The 14603-nt window shown below is 31.9% G+C and overlaps 1 protein-coding gene across 1 annotated transcript; it reads right to left on the bottom strand.

Annotated features, from left to right (window-relative positions):
* Positions 1–9372: 9372 nt before the first annotated feature.
* On the bottom strand, positions 9373–12165 carry LOC127096410 (probable xyloglucan endotransglucosylase/hydrolase protein 28). Its single transcript, XM_051034981.1, has 4 exons — positions 11820–12165; positions 11621–11721; positions 10968–11176; positions 9373–10061 (listed from the first exon to the last, which is right to left on the bottom strand). Exons 1-4 carry the CDS (start codon positions 12010–12012, stop codon positions 9563–9565), a joined length of 1002 nt encoding a protein of 333 aa, XP_050890938.1. The 5' UTR covers positions 12013–12165; the 3' UTR covers positions 9373–9562.
* Between the last annotated feature and the right edge of the window lie 2438 nt (positions 12166–14603).

Below are 14603 nucleotides of genomic sequence, written 5' to 3'. Positions count from 1 at the left end.
ATGAAAGAAGAATTACACTTCAGTGTGATAACTCGACTTTTATCAGCATGGCAAAGAATCTTATTCTATATCGGAGTCAAACATCTTAATCTTTTAAAGATTTGTGCTTGCATCTAATTGGAGTAGTAGAGTCTAACAATGTTCAGAATCTACTATGATCAGAAGCTATGAATCAACTTCTGATGTATCAGAGCCTTTGAAACTCAGAACAAGGTTGAATGCCTCTGATATGAACACAAGTGGACAATTTTTTTTTGCCTCTGACATCTATCCTCTTGCATGTCATAAATCTAGAATGTCTTATGACACGTGGATTATTGTTGTTGGGTAAAAACTCCTATGATCTTGTTGTCATGTCTCGGTTAATATTCTTCTTGCTTGTTTATCTGTGTATTTCTTTTTTTGATTAAAATCATTTTACACTCGAAATCACTTTACATATCAGACGCGCGCGCACAGACGCACACATACACACACACGCTCTCTCTCTCTCTCTCTCTCTCTCTCTCTCTCTCTCTCTCTCTCTATATATATATATATATTATATATATATATAATATATATATATATATATATATATATATATATATATATATATATATATATATACGTCCATCTCTCTCTCTCTAACACACACACATACACACACAAAGATACTCATTTCCCACACTTTTGTTTTTACAAACCTCCTCTGAAAAACCCCTTTTCAAAAAGGAAATCCTGGAAACCCTAAAACTCTTTCTACAAAGGCATCATCATCAACTGCTCAACATGCACACATGACTGTCGAATTTGGGAAGAGCCTAACTACGAACCCAAGACCATGAATATCAATCTGAATGATTTAAAGATTTTAGTAGAACAAATTGTTGACTTCGAATCATTTAATCATAACGGGTATGACCTTTTGAGCTACATCATAATACAAGAGTGGTCTTCAATCTTTGATTTTCTGAATGGACCAACTTACCTGCATCCAGTAAGAGATTTTTTGGTTAGGGATGAAGTGTTTGATGAATATTAGGCATCTATGGAACTAAGTCTGTTAGTGGAGAATGATAGTTCTCTGAAAGGAAAGAGTAAAGAAGAAGTGGATTTGAAGAAGTTTGAAGAAGTGGAGATTAGATCAGTTGTGATGGGTGTTGAAGTAATCATCATTCATAAGACGATTGCTAATCTATTGAAGGTGCCAAACTCTGAAATGTTTATTTTGAATACAAAAGAAAACAGTCCTGAAGATGAAGCCATCAAGAAATTTTTGTTTGATAACTCTGAAAATTTGTGATCTTCTGACTTTGGAAAGGTCAAGAACGTGAAGAAGCATTTCAAGCTTTTGTTTAAAATTCTTATTGGTTGTATAATTCCTAGAGAAGGCATCACTGATCAAATTTTATGGGATCGCAAGCACTTCATTTTCAACATGGAAAACAAAGACAAAATCAATCTCTCTGCCCACATCTTCAAACATCTATGTGAGGCCATCAAGGGTAGCACGAAGCATAACAAGAAGAATGTGCCATATGCTAGACTTTTGTCTGAACTGTTTTACCAGGGTCGTCTGATTGATGCCCTTAAAACTGTTTCTAATAGGAGAAATGTAGGGTTGCCAAATGGTTTGGACCCAACTATATACATGATAATTACTAAGATATTTATACGAGGACTTAACCTATCACCCCCAAAATTAAACTTGACACCCCCATAAATTTTCATAATTTTCAGATTATCCATGGACAAATTTGAGTCAAAAGTAAGTGTGAGCAAAATTTTCAATAGTTCATTTAAAATTTCGATAACATACCAAATTTTGATAATTCATTTTTAAATGGTCGGTATTAATATTTTACCCACATTTTTGAAGAAAAAAATTACACTGCCGAAAATTTGAAAAAGTATTGTAGTTTATCGAAAATTTCGAAAAATATGATAATTTATCAAAATTTTCGATAATATAAAATTATTTTTTTTGAAATTTTAAAAAAAAAATCTCAAAAATTCTGGTGTTTATTTAATTTTTTTTCAAAAATCATTCATTTTATTGAAATTTTCAAAAAATTCTGGTAGTTTTTTTTTTAAATTCCAATAAACACAAGAGAAAACCTTCAAAAAAATTAGTAAGGATATAAAGATAATATCAACCACTTTCTAGGTTAGACGGAGTCATAGGTTAAATCCTCCATTCATATGAATCTTTAAGGATAAATCCTCCATTCATATGGACTTTTTAAATTGTTAGTGTTTCATTGCTTGAACTTTTTTAAATTCAAGTGTCTTCTTAGTGAGTGCTTTTTTTTAGAATATCATTTGTTATCTATTTGTTATCTCTAGTGCACAAGTGGTAAAACTATCAAAATGTTCAAATTTAAATCTTGGATAATAATAGTTTTCAAGTATTTAAGTTAGTTCATAAGGACAATAGAATTTTTTATTTTATATAACCTAACTAGTTATCATGCCAAAAAAATATTTGTGTTATTCCTTCTCAACCGATTTACACACCAAAAGACAAAAATAAAACATGGCAGAGAAAAAGTAAGAAACTTAGTCATTATTTTCTGGTTGTTTACTTTCATCTAGTAATATGATAATTATAGCTTTAGTGGTTGTGCGGAAAGTACCCAAATTGAAGGCATTTGTGTCCTTCATGCATGTTAACTCACCAAAATATTTTTTTATATACCTCTAGATGATCAGGTTGGTTTAATTGAGTTGGACTGGAAGTTGAGCAGGTTTACCACAACTGATTGAGAAACCACATCGAGTAAGAGGTATTGTGGAGGTTGTCAGCTCTACCCAACATGGTGAGAGCAGAAAAATCCAAACACAATGTACATCATAAGAGAGTATTCAAGTATGTCTTTATCATTCAGAACTTGCATACGTTCTTTTCTGATTTCGGTTGCATGATTACACACATTGAGACACGTTTTTCTACCCCTGAGCCTTTCTACCCATCCTTTTTATTATTATCCATTGTTAATCCCATTTGAGTCATTACCCTTTTGTTTGTTTAAAAAAAACACATAATATTAACCCATGGCACAAACACTCCCCCACCTTGTTCAGAGTATTTATGTGAGTTATCAGATCCATGTTCATTCTAAGTTTGGGGTTGTTGTTGGGATAGCAACCTTTAAGTTTGGGGTAGCTGTGCAGCGTTAGTACAAATGAGGGCACATGATGATTGAAAAAAAGAGATATAAGAGAAGAAAAAGAAAAGATGAAAATTTGAAAAATCAAATTGAAATGAATAATAGAAAAATAATCATCATGGCACTTAAAAGAAGGAGAAGTCGGCAAATATTGAAAATAAAGACAAATCCAAAAGTGGAATCCTTGACAACAGTTAATCCATCAGAATGAGCATAGTGAAGATAATGATCGTATTGATTCTGAACCTTAGCCTACTTTTCCAAAATTATCCCACATTAACCCTAGCCCCGTTACAATCATAAAGACCTCAAATAGTGTTTGTGTCGTGCACCTTGACATTAAAAGAGAATTTATTCAAGCTTATGGTATGGTATTGCGTACTATGAATTTTGAGTGCAAAACACATTAACACCAGAGAGATTTGGTGAGAGTGTGAATTGAGCTGACAGGTGAAGCAATACTTTCAAGTGAAGGTGTGGTCAATCAATTGACCTCGGCAATCCATCAAAAATCAAAGGTATCAACAAATGAGAGTCATAGAAGATCTTAGAGGTATGATGGTACGTGAAAAGTTTTTATTTTATTTGGGAGGACATGAGTCTTTGTACTTAAAGTTGCTTGAGAACAAGCAACAAGATAAGTTTGGGGTTGTGATCAGTCACCATTTGTTCTATAGTTATTATCATTTTAACAGGTGAAAGTAGGCGAGTTATTTGCATTTTTCTTATAGTTTAAGTGGTCTGTACACCTTATTTTATCATTAATGTCATTTAATCGTTTCACTATTTTTCATTAATTTATTTCCATTTTCCGCATTTTATTCTTGGGTTGTGTGTTTGTAATGTTTTTAAGTTCAAACAGATCTTCAAGTACGATCAAATACAGAGACCAAGGAGAATCGTGAAAAATCAGAGAAGTTTTCCCACGCTCCAGTAAGCTTGCTACGACCACCCGTAGCACCTGTTACGAGCCATAGAAGAGAGGTCTTGAGCAAAAGCAAAAATCCACAAGAAATAGTGGCCTGCTACAGCCACCCATAGCAGACATAACCACCAGGACCAGTGGTCTGCTACGGCCGCCTGTAGCACTTGCTACTGGCCATAGCAGACAAAAACCTCTAGTTTTAGTTGAGAATCCATGTTCAGTGGCCTGCTATGACCACCCGTAGCACCTGCTACGGCTGTAGCAAGCATACGTGTGATTTTCGGAAACTTTCCTTTTTAGGCCAGATTTGAAAATTATTGTGAATTGGGCTATTTTTAGACCCGATCTCATTGTCCAGAAACATTTGATTGACTAGGGGAATCTGAAAAAGGGGAATTTCTCTATTTAAAAGAGATTACTATCATATTTGATGGACTTCTCTTGGAACGACAAGAATATAGAGAGAAATATTGAAGAACACAGAAGCCTTGGTGGAAGGCGGATTTTCATGAACGAAAGCGATTGAAGATTCAATTTCATCTTAGTATCTGTAATGTCTAAATTTTGTATTTTGTTTTCATTGAATATTATGAGTAACTAAACCCTCCAATGCTAGGGGTGTCCCTAATTTGAATCTGGAATAACTATGATTTTATATTTGCAATAACAATGTTGTTTTCCATATTAATTTATTCTCTTGTTGTTCTTAATGCTTGCCCTGCCGGACAAACGAGTTTGACTTACGGTTAATGATTAGGCTAGACCGTTATTGTTAATGGATTGCTTGAGATTATTCTATAGTAGATATTACCTAGGACTAGGGATACCCTATAGAAACTGGAATATTCTTGATAATCGAATACTTAATTTCATTTGTAATTTTCTATGGACATAAGCATTAGGATGGATGATTAAAGGTTATCTCACTAAGGACTTAGGAGTAAACACCCTAAAGAACCGGTAATTAATTAATTGATATTTTTTGTTGCAATATTGATTCAGAGTTGTTACAACAATAAATCACACACCTTCCCTAGCATACTACACATATCTGTTTTAACCGTTCGCGTACTTTATTTATTTTATGTGAAATTGCTTTCATAATTTTACCAAATTATCCCAAAACCCCCAAGCTTTTGTTTAGTTGAAATTAATCTAGAACTTTGTATTGTCAAGCAGTCCTTGAGATCGACACTCGAGGAACTTTCCTCATTATTACTACAGAGGCAAAATAGTACATTTGTTATTTTTCCGATCAAACATGTTTTCAGAGGTACTCAACTTTTAGCCTCTGCTCTGTTGGAACATGTGAAAAAGCATCTTGTAACTTCTAATGCTCTGTTGGAAGAAGTTGCTATTGATATGGATATTCTAGAGATTGTTGAGGTCCAGGCTGTTAAAGTTATTGTTGGGTTAAAGTCTGTTGAGGCTGAAGCTTCTGGTATTACTGAAGAAGTTATTTCAGAAGCTATTGTTGAAGAGAATCTAGCTACTTCAGATGCTCTAAATAATGGTATGACATGTATAAATCTAAATCATATCTCGAATGATGATTTTGATTATTCTACCCTAAATCAGATATCACCTACACCTTCACCAAACCCCTCACCCAACCAATCTCCAAAACACATCCCATGCCTCGTTGATGAATCCTCTAATGTTCAAAAATAGTTAAAAAAACTTTTTTTCTTTTGAACAACCATCACCTCTGAACATCATGTTTGAATCCCCAAGAGATATTTCTAGTGGGAAAGCTTCCTCTAGCTATGAGTCAGAATATGATGAAGTTGGGTTCAATGCTCACCTTAACCTCAAACTTGTAAAACCATTCACCTGTCTTTACTAGACCTATCCAAGCCATTCATATTCAAACCTTCTCTCCTTAAGATCTACCATCTAACCAAGCATGTCCTACTTCTGAACAGAATAATTTATCTGTTCAAAATGAATCTAAACATGTAACCCTTATCCAACCAGAACCTGCTTCTCCATCAGAAACTCAACCACCTCAACCATCACCTAAATCTGCACCTCATAAAGAACCTGACCATGTTCAGACTCAATTCCAAGTTCAAGTTGCATGTAAACTCCATATTGAAACTCAACAAATTTTTCAAGATCTACTCTAGTTCAATTTACATCTAAACCGAGAATTGAATCTGAACAAATCCCCTTTGACCTACTTCATCCAAAAACTTCTCCAAACCTAACTATCCAAGAAAATCAATCCTCTGGCCCTTCGAAGACTAACATTTCATCTCTTCCACCTGTTATCCAAACCAACCTGGAAGAAATCAAAATTATATTTCTTGATAAAGTGCAGAGTCTGGTAGATGAGAGAACCTCGGCTTCTGACCCAATATCTTATACTTCTAAGTGGGATTCTCTCAAGAACTCTGTTGTATCAATCATTCAGAATCTGAAGGATGTCACTTCTGAATCGGTCACCTCTTCTAGTAAAAGACAAGAACTTTTGGAAGTAAAGTTGACCTCTATTGTTGCTACTCAATAATCTATGGCTATCAAGCAAGCTGATATGGATGATATGATTAAGGCAATGAATGTCAGACAAGACATTATAGATGTTGATCTGAAATTTATCATGGATCTTCTGAAGAAACCATTGGCTTAAGACTTAGAACCTATTTTTTGTTTTCTGCTTTCATCTTCTTGAACTTATTTTATTTAACATTAATATTTCCTTGAAAACATATATGTTTTGCTTTCTATCTAATTTGCTTGTGTGTGTTATACTCTGAGCTATATTCTTTTGGGAATATTTACGCCTTCTGATAAAATTAAAAAACTGTCTTTTTCTTTAATTTATGCTTAATTGGTTGAAATTTCTTTTTACTTCTCTGACGATTAGATCATTGAAAAGGAATCAAGTGAATATATAGAAAGTATCATTGCAAAAAGATGAAAGTAATTCACATTTCATTAATTTTTTGAAGAAGAATACAAGAGGATTGATCTACATAATTTTATCTAAATCCTCACAATATCCTCGAGCACTTAAGGTCATCTCCCATTATATATCTAGTCCCTTCACATCTTCATCAGAATCAAAGTAGACAATTTTCTTTGGCACCTTCTTCTTCTTCTTGAGTGTCTTCTTCTTCTTGGAAGTCTTCATCACCTTGAGTGCCTCTCAAACAGTGTTTGACCCAAAAGGATGGGCTTTTTCATTTGTTAGTTGTTGGTGCTCAACCGTGGTGTTGGTCTAACATAATGCATTGAGTATAAACTTTGAGCTAAAGTCTTATTTGCTTCTTTGCACAAGCTATTAAGATTTCTTATCTTTGTATATCTTAGAAATCTTAAGTGTTAAGAAACATTGTGGTTGTTGTAACACTCAGATACTTATGATTGTACATCAAAGTATAGTTGTAATCATTTATACTAAACTGGTTGTTTAAAGTAGAGGAAGTCTCTTGCAAGGTTGCTTGAGCAGTGAAGTCTCTTGTCTATGTGTTTGAGTAGTGAAGCCTCTTGCTTGTGTGCTTGAGCAGCGAAGCCTCTTGCCCATGTGCTTGAGCAGAAGTCTCTTGCAGGATTGCTTGAGTACAAGTCTCTTTCTGGTTTGATTGAGCAGTTGAAGTCTCTTGCTAGTTTGCTTGAGCAAAGTTGTAATCATTTTGATTATAGTGAAAATATCTTATTGAACAAAGGGACTGGATTACTCTCAGTTTAGAAAAGGAACCAGGATAAATTATGTGTGTTGACTTACTCTTGCTTCTGATTGTTTTTCATTCCGCTGCAAACTAACTCTATGGTCAAACTCTGAACTTGTTCAGATTTTGAAGTTGTTCATCAGAAGCGAAAAAGAATTAAAATACACAATTCAACCTTCATCCGTCCTCCCCATCTTATGTATTTTTCTCACCTTCATCTTATACTAATATTTCTTTTTTAAGAATATTCTAGAGAGTTTGTGTAGCGTTTCAAGTTAAGACAATTATTTTTGAAAGGGTCACAATTCAACCACTCCCCCTTCTCGTTACTTCACAGCCATGTCTAAATTTGCAAATTTTAGTTATAATTTAAGAAGATGTGTTTAGGAGTTTTCAAGTTTTGATTGGAGAGAGAATAACTAAAAATCAATGTAATTTCTCTCCATCTATGATTGTCATTCGTGGCAATGACATTATGCACGAGTCTAAAAAATAATAAGGTATTTTATAGGAGAAATGTAGGGTTGCCAAATGGTTTGGACACAACTAAGTTATACATGGTAATTACTAAGGTATTTATACGAGGACTTAACCTATCACCCCCAAAATTAAACTTGACGCCCCCACATAATTTCATAATTTTCAGATTGTCCATGGACAAATTTGAGTCAAAAGTAAGTGTGAGCAAAATTTTCAATAGTTCATTTAAAATTTCAATAACATACCAAATTTTTGATAATTCATTTTTAAATGGTCGGTATTAATATTTTACCCATATTTTTGAAGAAAAAAATTACAGTGCCGAAAATTTGAAAAAGTATTGTAGTTTATCCAAAATTTCGAAAAATATGATAATTTATCAAAATTTTCGATAATATAAAATTATTTTTTTGAAATTAAAAAAAAAATCTCAAAAATTCTGGTGTTTATTTAATTTTTTTTCAAAAATCATTCATTTTATTGAAAATTTCAAAAAATTCTGGTAGTTTTTTTTAAAATTCCAATAAACACGAGAAAATCTTTAAAAAAATTAGTAAGGATATAAAGATAATATCAACCACTTTCTAGGTTAGACGGAGTCATAGGTTAAATCCTCCATTCATATGAATCTTTAAGGTTAAATCCTCCATTCATATGATTTTTTAAATTGGTAGTTTTTCATTGCTTGAACTTTTTTAAATTCAAGTGTCTTCTTAGAGAGTGCTTTTTTTTTAGAATATCATTTGTTATCTATTTGTTATCTCTAGTGCACAAGTGGTAAAACTCTCAAAATGTTCAAATTTAAATCTTGGATAATAATAGTTTTCAAGTATTTAAGTTAGTTCATAAGGACAATAGAATTTTTTATTTATATAACCTAACCCGTTATCATGCCAAAAAAATATTTGTGTTATTACTTATTTGCCACCTACAATGCAATAATTCTCAACCGATTTACACACCAAAGTAAGAAACTTGGTCATTATTTAATGAAAGCAATAGTGAATTACTGCAGCATTGGTCACACTCACCTTGACTTTGGATTCCAAATTAGGTTCACAAAATGACAACAATTTTGTCTTTAACATATTCTAGTACACTCCTTAACATTCAATTTATAAAAATATACAACAATAATAAGTAATATTAATCCACCAGCAATAATCATTCATATAATTATTATTATCATCATCATGATTTCTATGTTCAATCGTCTCTTATCTCTCTCTATACACCAAAATGAAATGCAAAAGAGATGATTAAAACATTTTTCTTTTATGACAAAATCGGATTTCATAGTGTCGTCGTGATTTTGTCAAACTAAACACGCGCTAAAATGAGGCGGCTTCTTTTGATATGTGGTGGTGTCGTTTTCCACGGCGGTGCCTTCCGTTACCGAATGTGACGGGATCGAATTTTCTTAGTTTTTCGGCTTGTCGCGAATCGATCACGCACTCGGGTAGAGGGACTTTGTATCTGGTTTTGTCGTAACAGTAAGAATATGTCATGTGCTTTAACCTAAAGTTGTCCATTCTGATTTTTTCGACATGTGTTACATCAGAAGAAGGAAGTGTTTCGGAAGTTTGAAGACTGTTGTCGCAGTTAGTCACATGTTCAATAGGATCAACTGCGCAACCATGTAGGACAAAGTCTGAGAATTCAGCAACAAAAGGTGCATATTTGTAGTTTACTTTGTATTTTCCTCCATTGGTTGCCCAAGTAGATGCATCCCATATGGTTGAATACAATGTCATTGGTTTTGAGGGGAAATCTCCTCCCATTGATTCTGTTCTCTTGATTTCTCTTATAGGAACTTCGTCTACATAAAATCTGCAAAAGTTAAAAAATTATATGAGAAGAAGAATCATATTTGTTTTTAAAAGATAAAAGCTAAAGGTTAATTTGATTGCTAGAATAAGGAGAAGAAGAACCATCGAACTCTAAAACTTCTAAACAATCCTTCGGTGTCTCAACCCTTAGTACTAAACTATAGCTTCAAGGACACATAATTCAAACACATGCATGTGTAATCGAATGTTCTTTTACAGCTATCAACCGAATTGACTTAACAGGAATGAATATTGATAACTATGTTTTTTTTTGTCTAATAGTCTAAGGCAAAAATTTCACTCTTAAAAAATAAATAAATGAGATGTCGCAGATTCAAACGCATGCCCTTACAATCTAATGTCATTGCACAATTATCAACTGAACTGACTTGACGGAATGAGTTAACGGGAATGAATATTGAAACCTAATTGAAGAACTTAGGTAGACAAAAATAGTTCTCCAACTACTTAAATTTTACAAGGATTTCAATACCTAAGAATTGATCTAATGGTCACATGCCATCAACTTTATATCTTGTGGGTTCCTCCTCTTAAGGAAAAGATACAATTTAATACATAGCTCTGATGACATAGGACTTATACACATTCTGAGTAAACCATCAATGCACAGAATTGTACATAGTAATAGTCCCACTAAAAGCAAAAACCAGTTTTCACAAAACTGTGGATGTACTAAAAAGTAAAAGAAGAAAACCAAAGACATCTTTGAACAAAAAGTCATCAAATTACTAAATACAACCAAGAAAATGCTTCAACGAAAAAGGTAATAAAACAACTCAAAAGAAACTTTTCCTATAAAAGGTAAAATGTAAATCCAAAAGGGTATATGAAATAATAAAAAAAATGAAAATAGTATATAAGGTTTTATAGATTAGATTTTGCTTACATGATCTTAGAATCTGTCCAGAGAATGCTGTAGTGATGAACATCCTCAGAAGGATCAAACCATAGACCATATCTTTCTTCTCTTCCAATGTTTGTACTTCCATTTCCATAAATATTGGTTTGAATCCTCCAATCTTTGCCTCTTATGTTTCCCAAAAATTCAAAGTCTATTTCATCATGGTTCTTCTCATACATGTCACCATTTGATAACTACAACATTAATAAAATTTTATGAATAAATTAAAATTATATGTTTAATATGTCAGTGTTAAACTATTTAACTATATTTAAATAGGATTTCATAAAATATTTGTCAGATTAAATCGAGCAGTTAGTTTCAAACACATAATATCTAGTTAAGTCAAGTCAGAAGAGATCCTTACAATTTCACATTTCAAAAGTTCAAAATTAAAAAACCAGAAAATAAAAACAGGACAGATGGCAGTTTTTCTTTTTTTTTTCTCTCCAGAAATTCAAACAAAGCAATAAATTTTTGTGCAGGAAAAAAGGGTCAAAAGGTAATAATGATAATTAATTTTTTTTGTCACAAATTTAACAACCAAGCTTCAAATCTTCAAATTAACAATTTAAAAATAAAATTAATAAATATAAAAAATTAATAAAATACATATATAAAAAAGCGTTGCTACTCACATAGAATGCAACAACAACTCCAGCAGTGTAATCAGAAGGTAATTTAATGGAAGCACTGAAATACCCATGAAGGTAAATATCATGAGAAGCAAATCCAGAGCCTGAAAACATAAAAAATTATAAAAATTAAAATTTTATTAATAATAAAAATATAAAAAATGGAGAATTTAGAAGATATTGTTGTTTTCAGATGAAGAACCTGAAGACTCATCAAGAGAGAGATGAACAGTTTGGGAATCAGAATGAATGATCAAGTTATGGTCTCCAAACAAAGGTGAATAGCCTTCATCGAAGGGTATAATAGGAAAAACTCTGGAGGATGATGAGACAGAAGAAGAAAGTAGAAGAAAGAGAAAAGAACGGAAGAAGAAGATGAAAAAGAACGTTCCCATGTTAATTGTGGAGGGTAAGGAAAATTAATAAATAAAATAAATAATAATAATAATAAAGAGAGAAGAGAGAGTGAAGAAGAAGAAGAAGAGAAATGGAAAGGAATATAACAAGAGGAGAGGAGTGAGGAGATTTTGGGATGTGTTCTCTGTTGTGGAGCGGTTCTTATGTACACAGTTTTTTATTTTTTATAATTTTTGTTTTCTTTTTTATATATATAATTATTATTAGAAATTGACTTGATATAATTATTATTACTTTTTTCAAAAAAGTTTCTTTGAAACAATTATGTAAAATGAAATTATGTATGTATGGTCTTGTCATTTAAACTTTTTTTTTTAATTCATGTCTTTTAGAAAATTTAATAAAGATATTGCACTCATATTATAAAATAATTTTATAAATATATAATTAATTTAAAAATATGCATTGATAATATAAAAAAATTATATTATCATTTATAATACTAATATATTATATTTTTTATCATATAAATAATTTAAATTTTTTAATATAGTATGACGGAATACATTATTATCATTATATAACCGTGTAAAATCATTTTTCTCTTAAAAATAACTATTAATTTGACTAAATATAAGAGGGTGATTGGCATTATAAAATTATTATATAATATATAGTTTTTTTCTCAATTCTTATTAATTTACAATTGTTAATAATTTAGTGTTTTTTAATATGATTTAAGATTTGACTAAAAAATTTATCTATAATTCAAATTCTTTTAAATAATCAATTCAAGTTTATTAATTACTTGATGTAACTCATTTAATTTAAATTTATTTTTTACTAATTTATTTTTAATTAAAAGTGTTAATGCCTAATAAAAATTCACAAATTTGTTTTCTTTTATAAGAAAATTTGTTTTTTTTAATATAGTTTTAAATTTTATTCGCATGAATATATGCAAACTTATTTACATTTATTGGTAATGCATCTCCATTAAATACATTGATTAATATGTTAAAAAATTTAAATACATTAATGAATAGGTAATAGGAGTTATTTAATAATATTGACTAAAATGGTTTAGATGTAGACCACCCCACTTGCTTGAAAATCATTCACAGAATGGATTAAGCTTTCACTTTAGTTTACCGCCCTAGGTCGACCGAACGTCGTAAGAGGTGGTGGTAATCTTATGACCACCTTCTAAATTTCTTGATCTTATCTCGACGATGATATTGAAGATATTATTGAGAAAGCAAACACCATTAAACTTAAAGAAATTTTTCGCCTAACCATTAATGTGAATAGTAACGTTTGTTACATTTCACATCTTTGTTACAAAAGTGATAGAATCTTCATTCCAATCACATTTCACATCTTTGTTACAAAAGTGATAGAATCTTCATCCCAATATCTGAACTGGATTATCTAGCGGGATTAAAAACGGGTAAACATAACCTCCATGAATGTGTCATTTAATCTAAATGTTCAATGTCGTTTATTGTGGTTGCCTTGAAAAACAAGGTATTTCTATTGTGGAAGAATTTGGACAATTGGGCAATCACTTTTCTTGAGAAAGGTTTCTATGAGTTTTCATTTTCTTCTCTCGAAGACGTTAAAAGAGTCAGGTCTAACGTGTCGGGGAATTTAGAACCATAGTTGTTAAAGTTCTTCACTTGGACCATAGATTTCAACCTTAACTTGCAAAGGGTCTCAACTGCTCAGTTTGGATCAGGTTATTTGGTTTGGCTCAAGAATTTTGGCGCCCTAATATTTTGTTGTTTTAGTTGAGAGACAATGGTTTGTGTTTTTTTTTGGACATCGACTATGAAAAGATACCCCATTTTTGCACTAATGGTAACATGGTTGGTCACTTCATTGAGGTTAGTAAGAAAGTTAGGACTGATCCTAAAGTTAAATGACAAAAAGTTCAAAACAAGAAATTCCAAGGATTATGTTTAGGTTGCAAATGATAACAAAAACAAGAAACATGTTGATAAGGGCAAGGAGCAAGTGGTAGATGAAAACAATGCAGACATGGAGCATGGCACCGACAAAGGAAAATAATCAATTCAAACTGTTGAAATTGAGCTAGAATCAACTGGGGTGATTAAAACTCCTACTTTACAAAATAATTATAATTCTCTCCTTGATGTGGTTGAAGAGTCTGATGATAACTCTTTTGATAAAGAATTCATAGATGCTACTATTAGTCTGGAAATTCTAGTTGAAGAAAGTCAACAAAGAATGGTAGTAACTACGTTGAAAAATGCTAAGTGTTAAGAGTTTCAATTAAAGGCTTCGACATACTAACTATGTAGACTAAGGTGGTTTGACTAAACCTGTCAGATGAGTCGATGTAAAGACTGGTTTGGAGGAGTCTCAGGAACAGATCCACAAGATTAGGATCTCTCTCTCTCTTCGAAACATGTCCAAAATGTCGAAGAGATTTTCATAAATCAATTTTTCGACAAAGGTAGAGCCAATCAGGCATACCCCGTATGCCCATTGATCTAGTATGGCCATCATGCTTCTGCTGCGCAAGAGGCTTTGTCAGTGGGTTAGCAACATTGTCAAGTGTAGGTACTTTACATATTTTCACACAACGTCTAAGTATGTGTTTGGA

The sequence above is a fragment of the Lathyrus oleraceus genome, chromosome 6 (assembly GCF_024323335.1).
Source record: "Lathyrus oleraceus cultivar Zhongwan6 chromosome 6, CAAS_Psat_ZW6_1.0, whole genome shotgun sequence".
NCBI classification, from domain to species: domain Eukaryota; kingdom Viridiplantae; phylum Streptophyta; class Magnoliopsida; order Fabales; family Fabaceae; genus Lathyrus; species Lathyrus oleraceus.
This window is presented reverse-complemented; position numbering and strand designations above follow the sequence as displayed.

Coding starts and splice junctions, on each gene's coding strand:
- LOC127096410 (XM_051034981.1), bottom strand. CDS start 12,012: ATGGGAACGTTCTTTTTCATCTTCTTCTTCCGTTCTTTTCTCTTTCTT. Junction 11,722..11,819: donor CTCTCTTGATGAGTCTTCAG/GTTCTTCATCTG, acceptor TTATGTTTTCAG/GCTCTGGATTTGCTTCTCAT. Junction 11,177..11,620: donor GAGTTGTTGTTGCATTCTAT/GTGAGTAGCAAC, acceptor TTAATGTTGTAG/TTATCAAATGGTGACATGTA.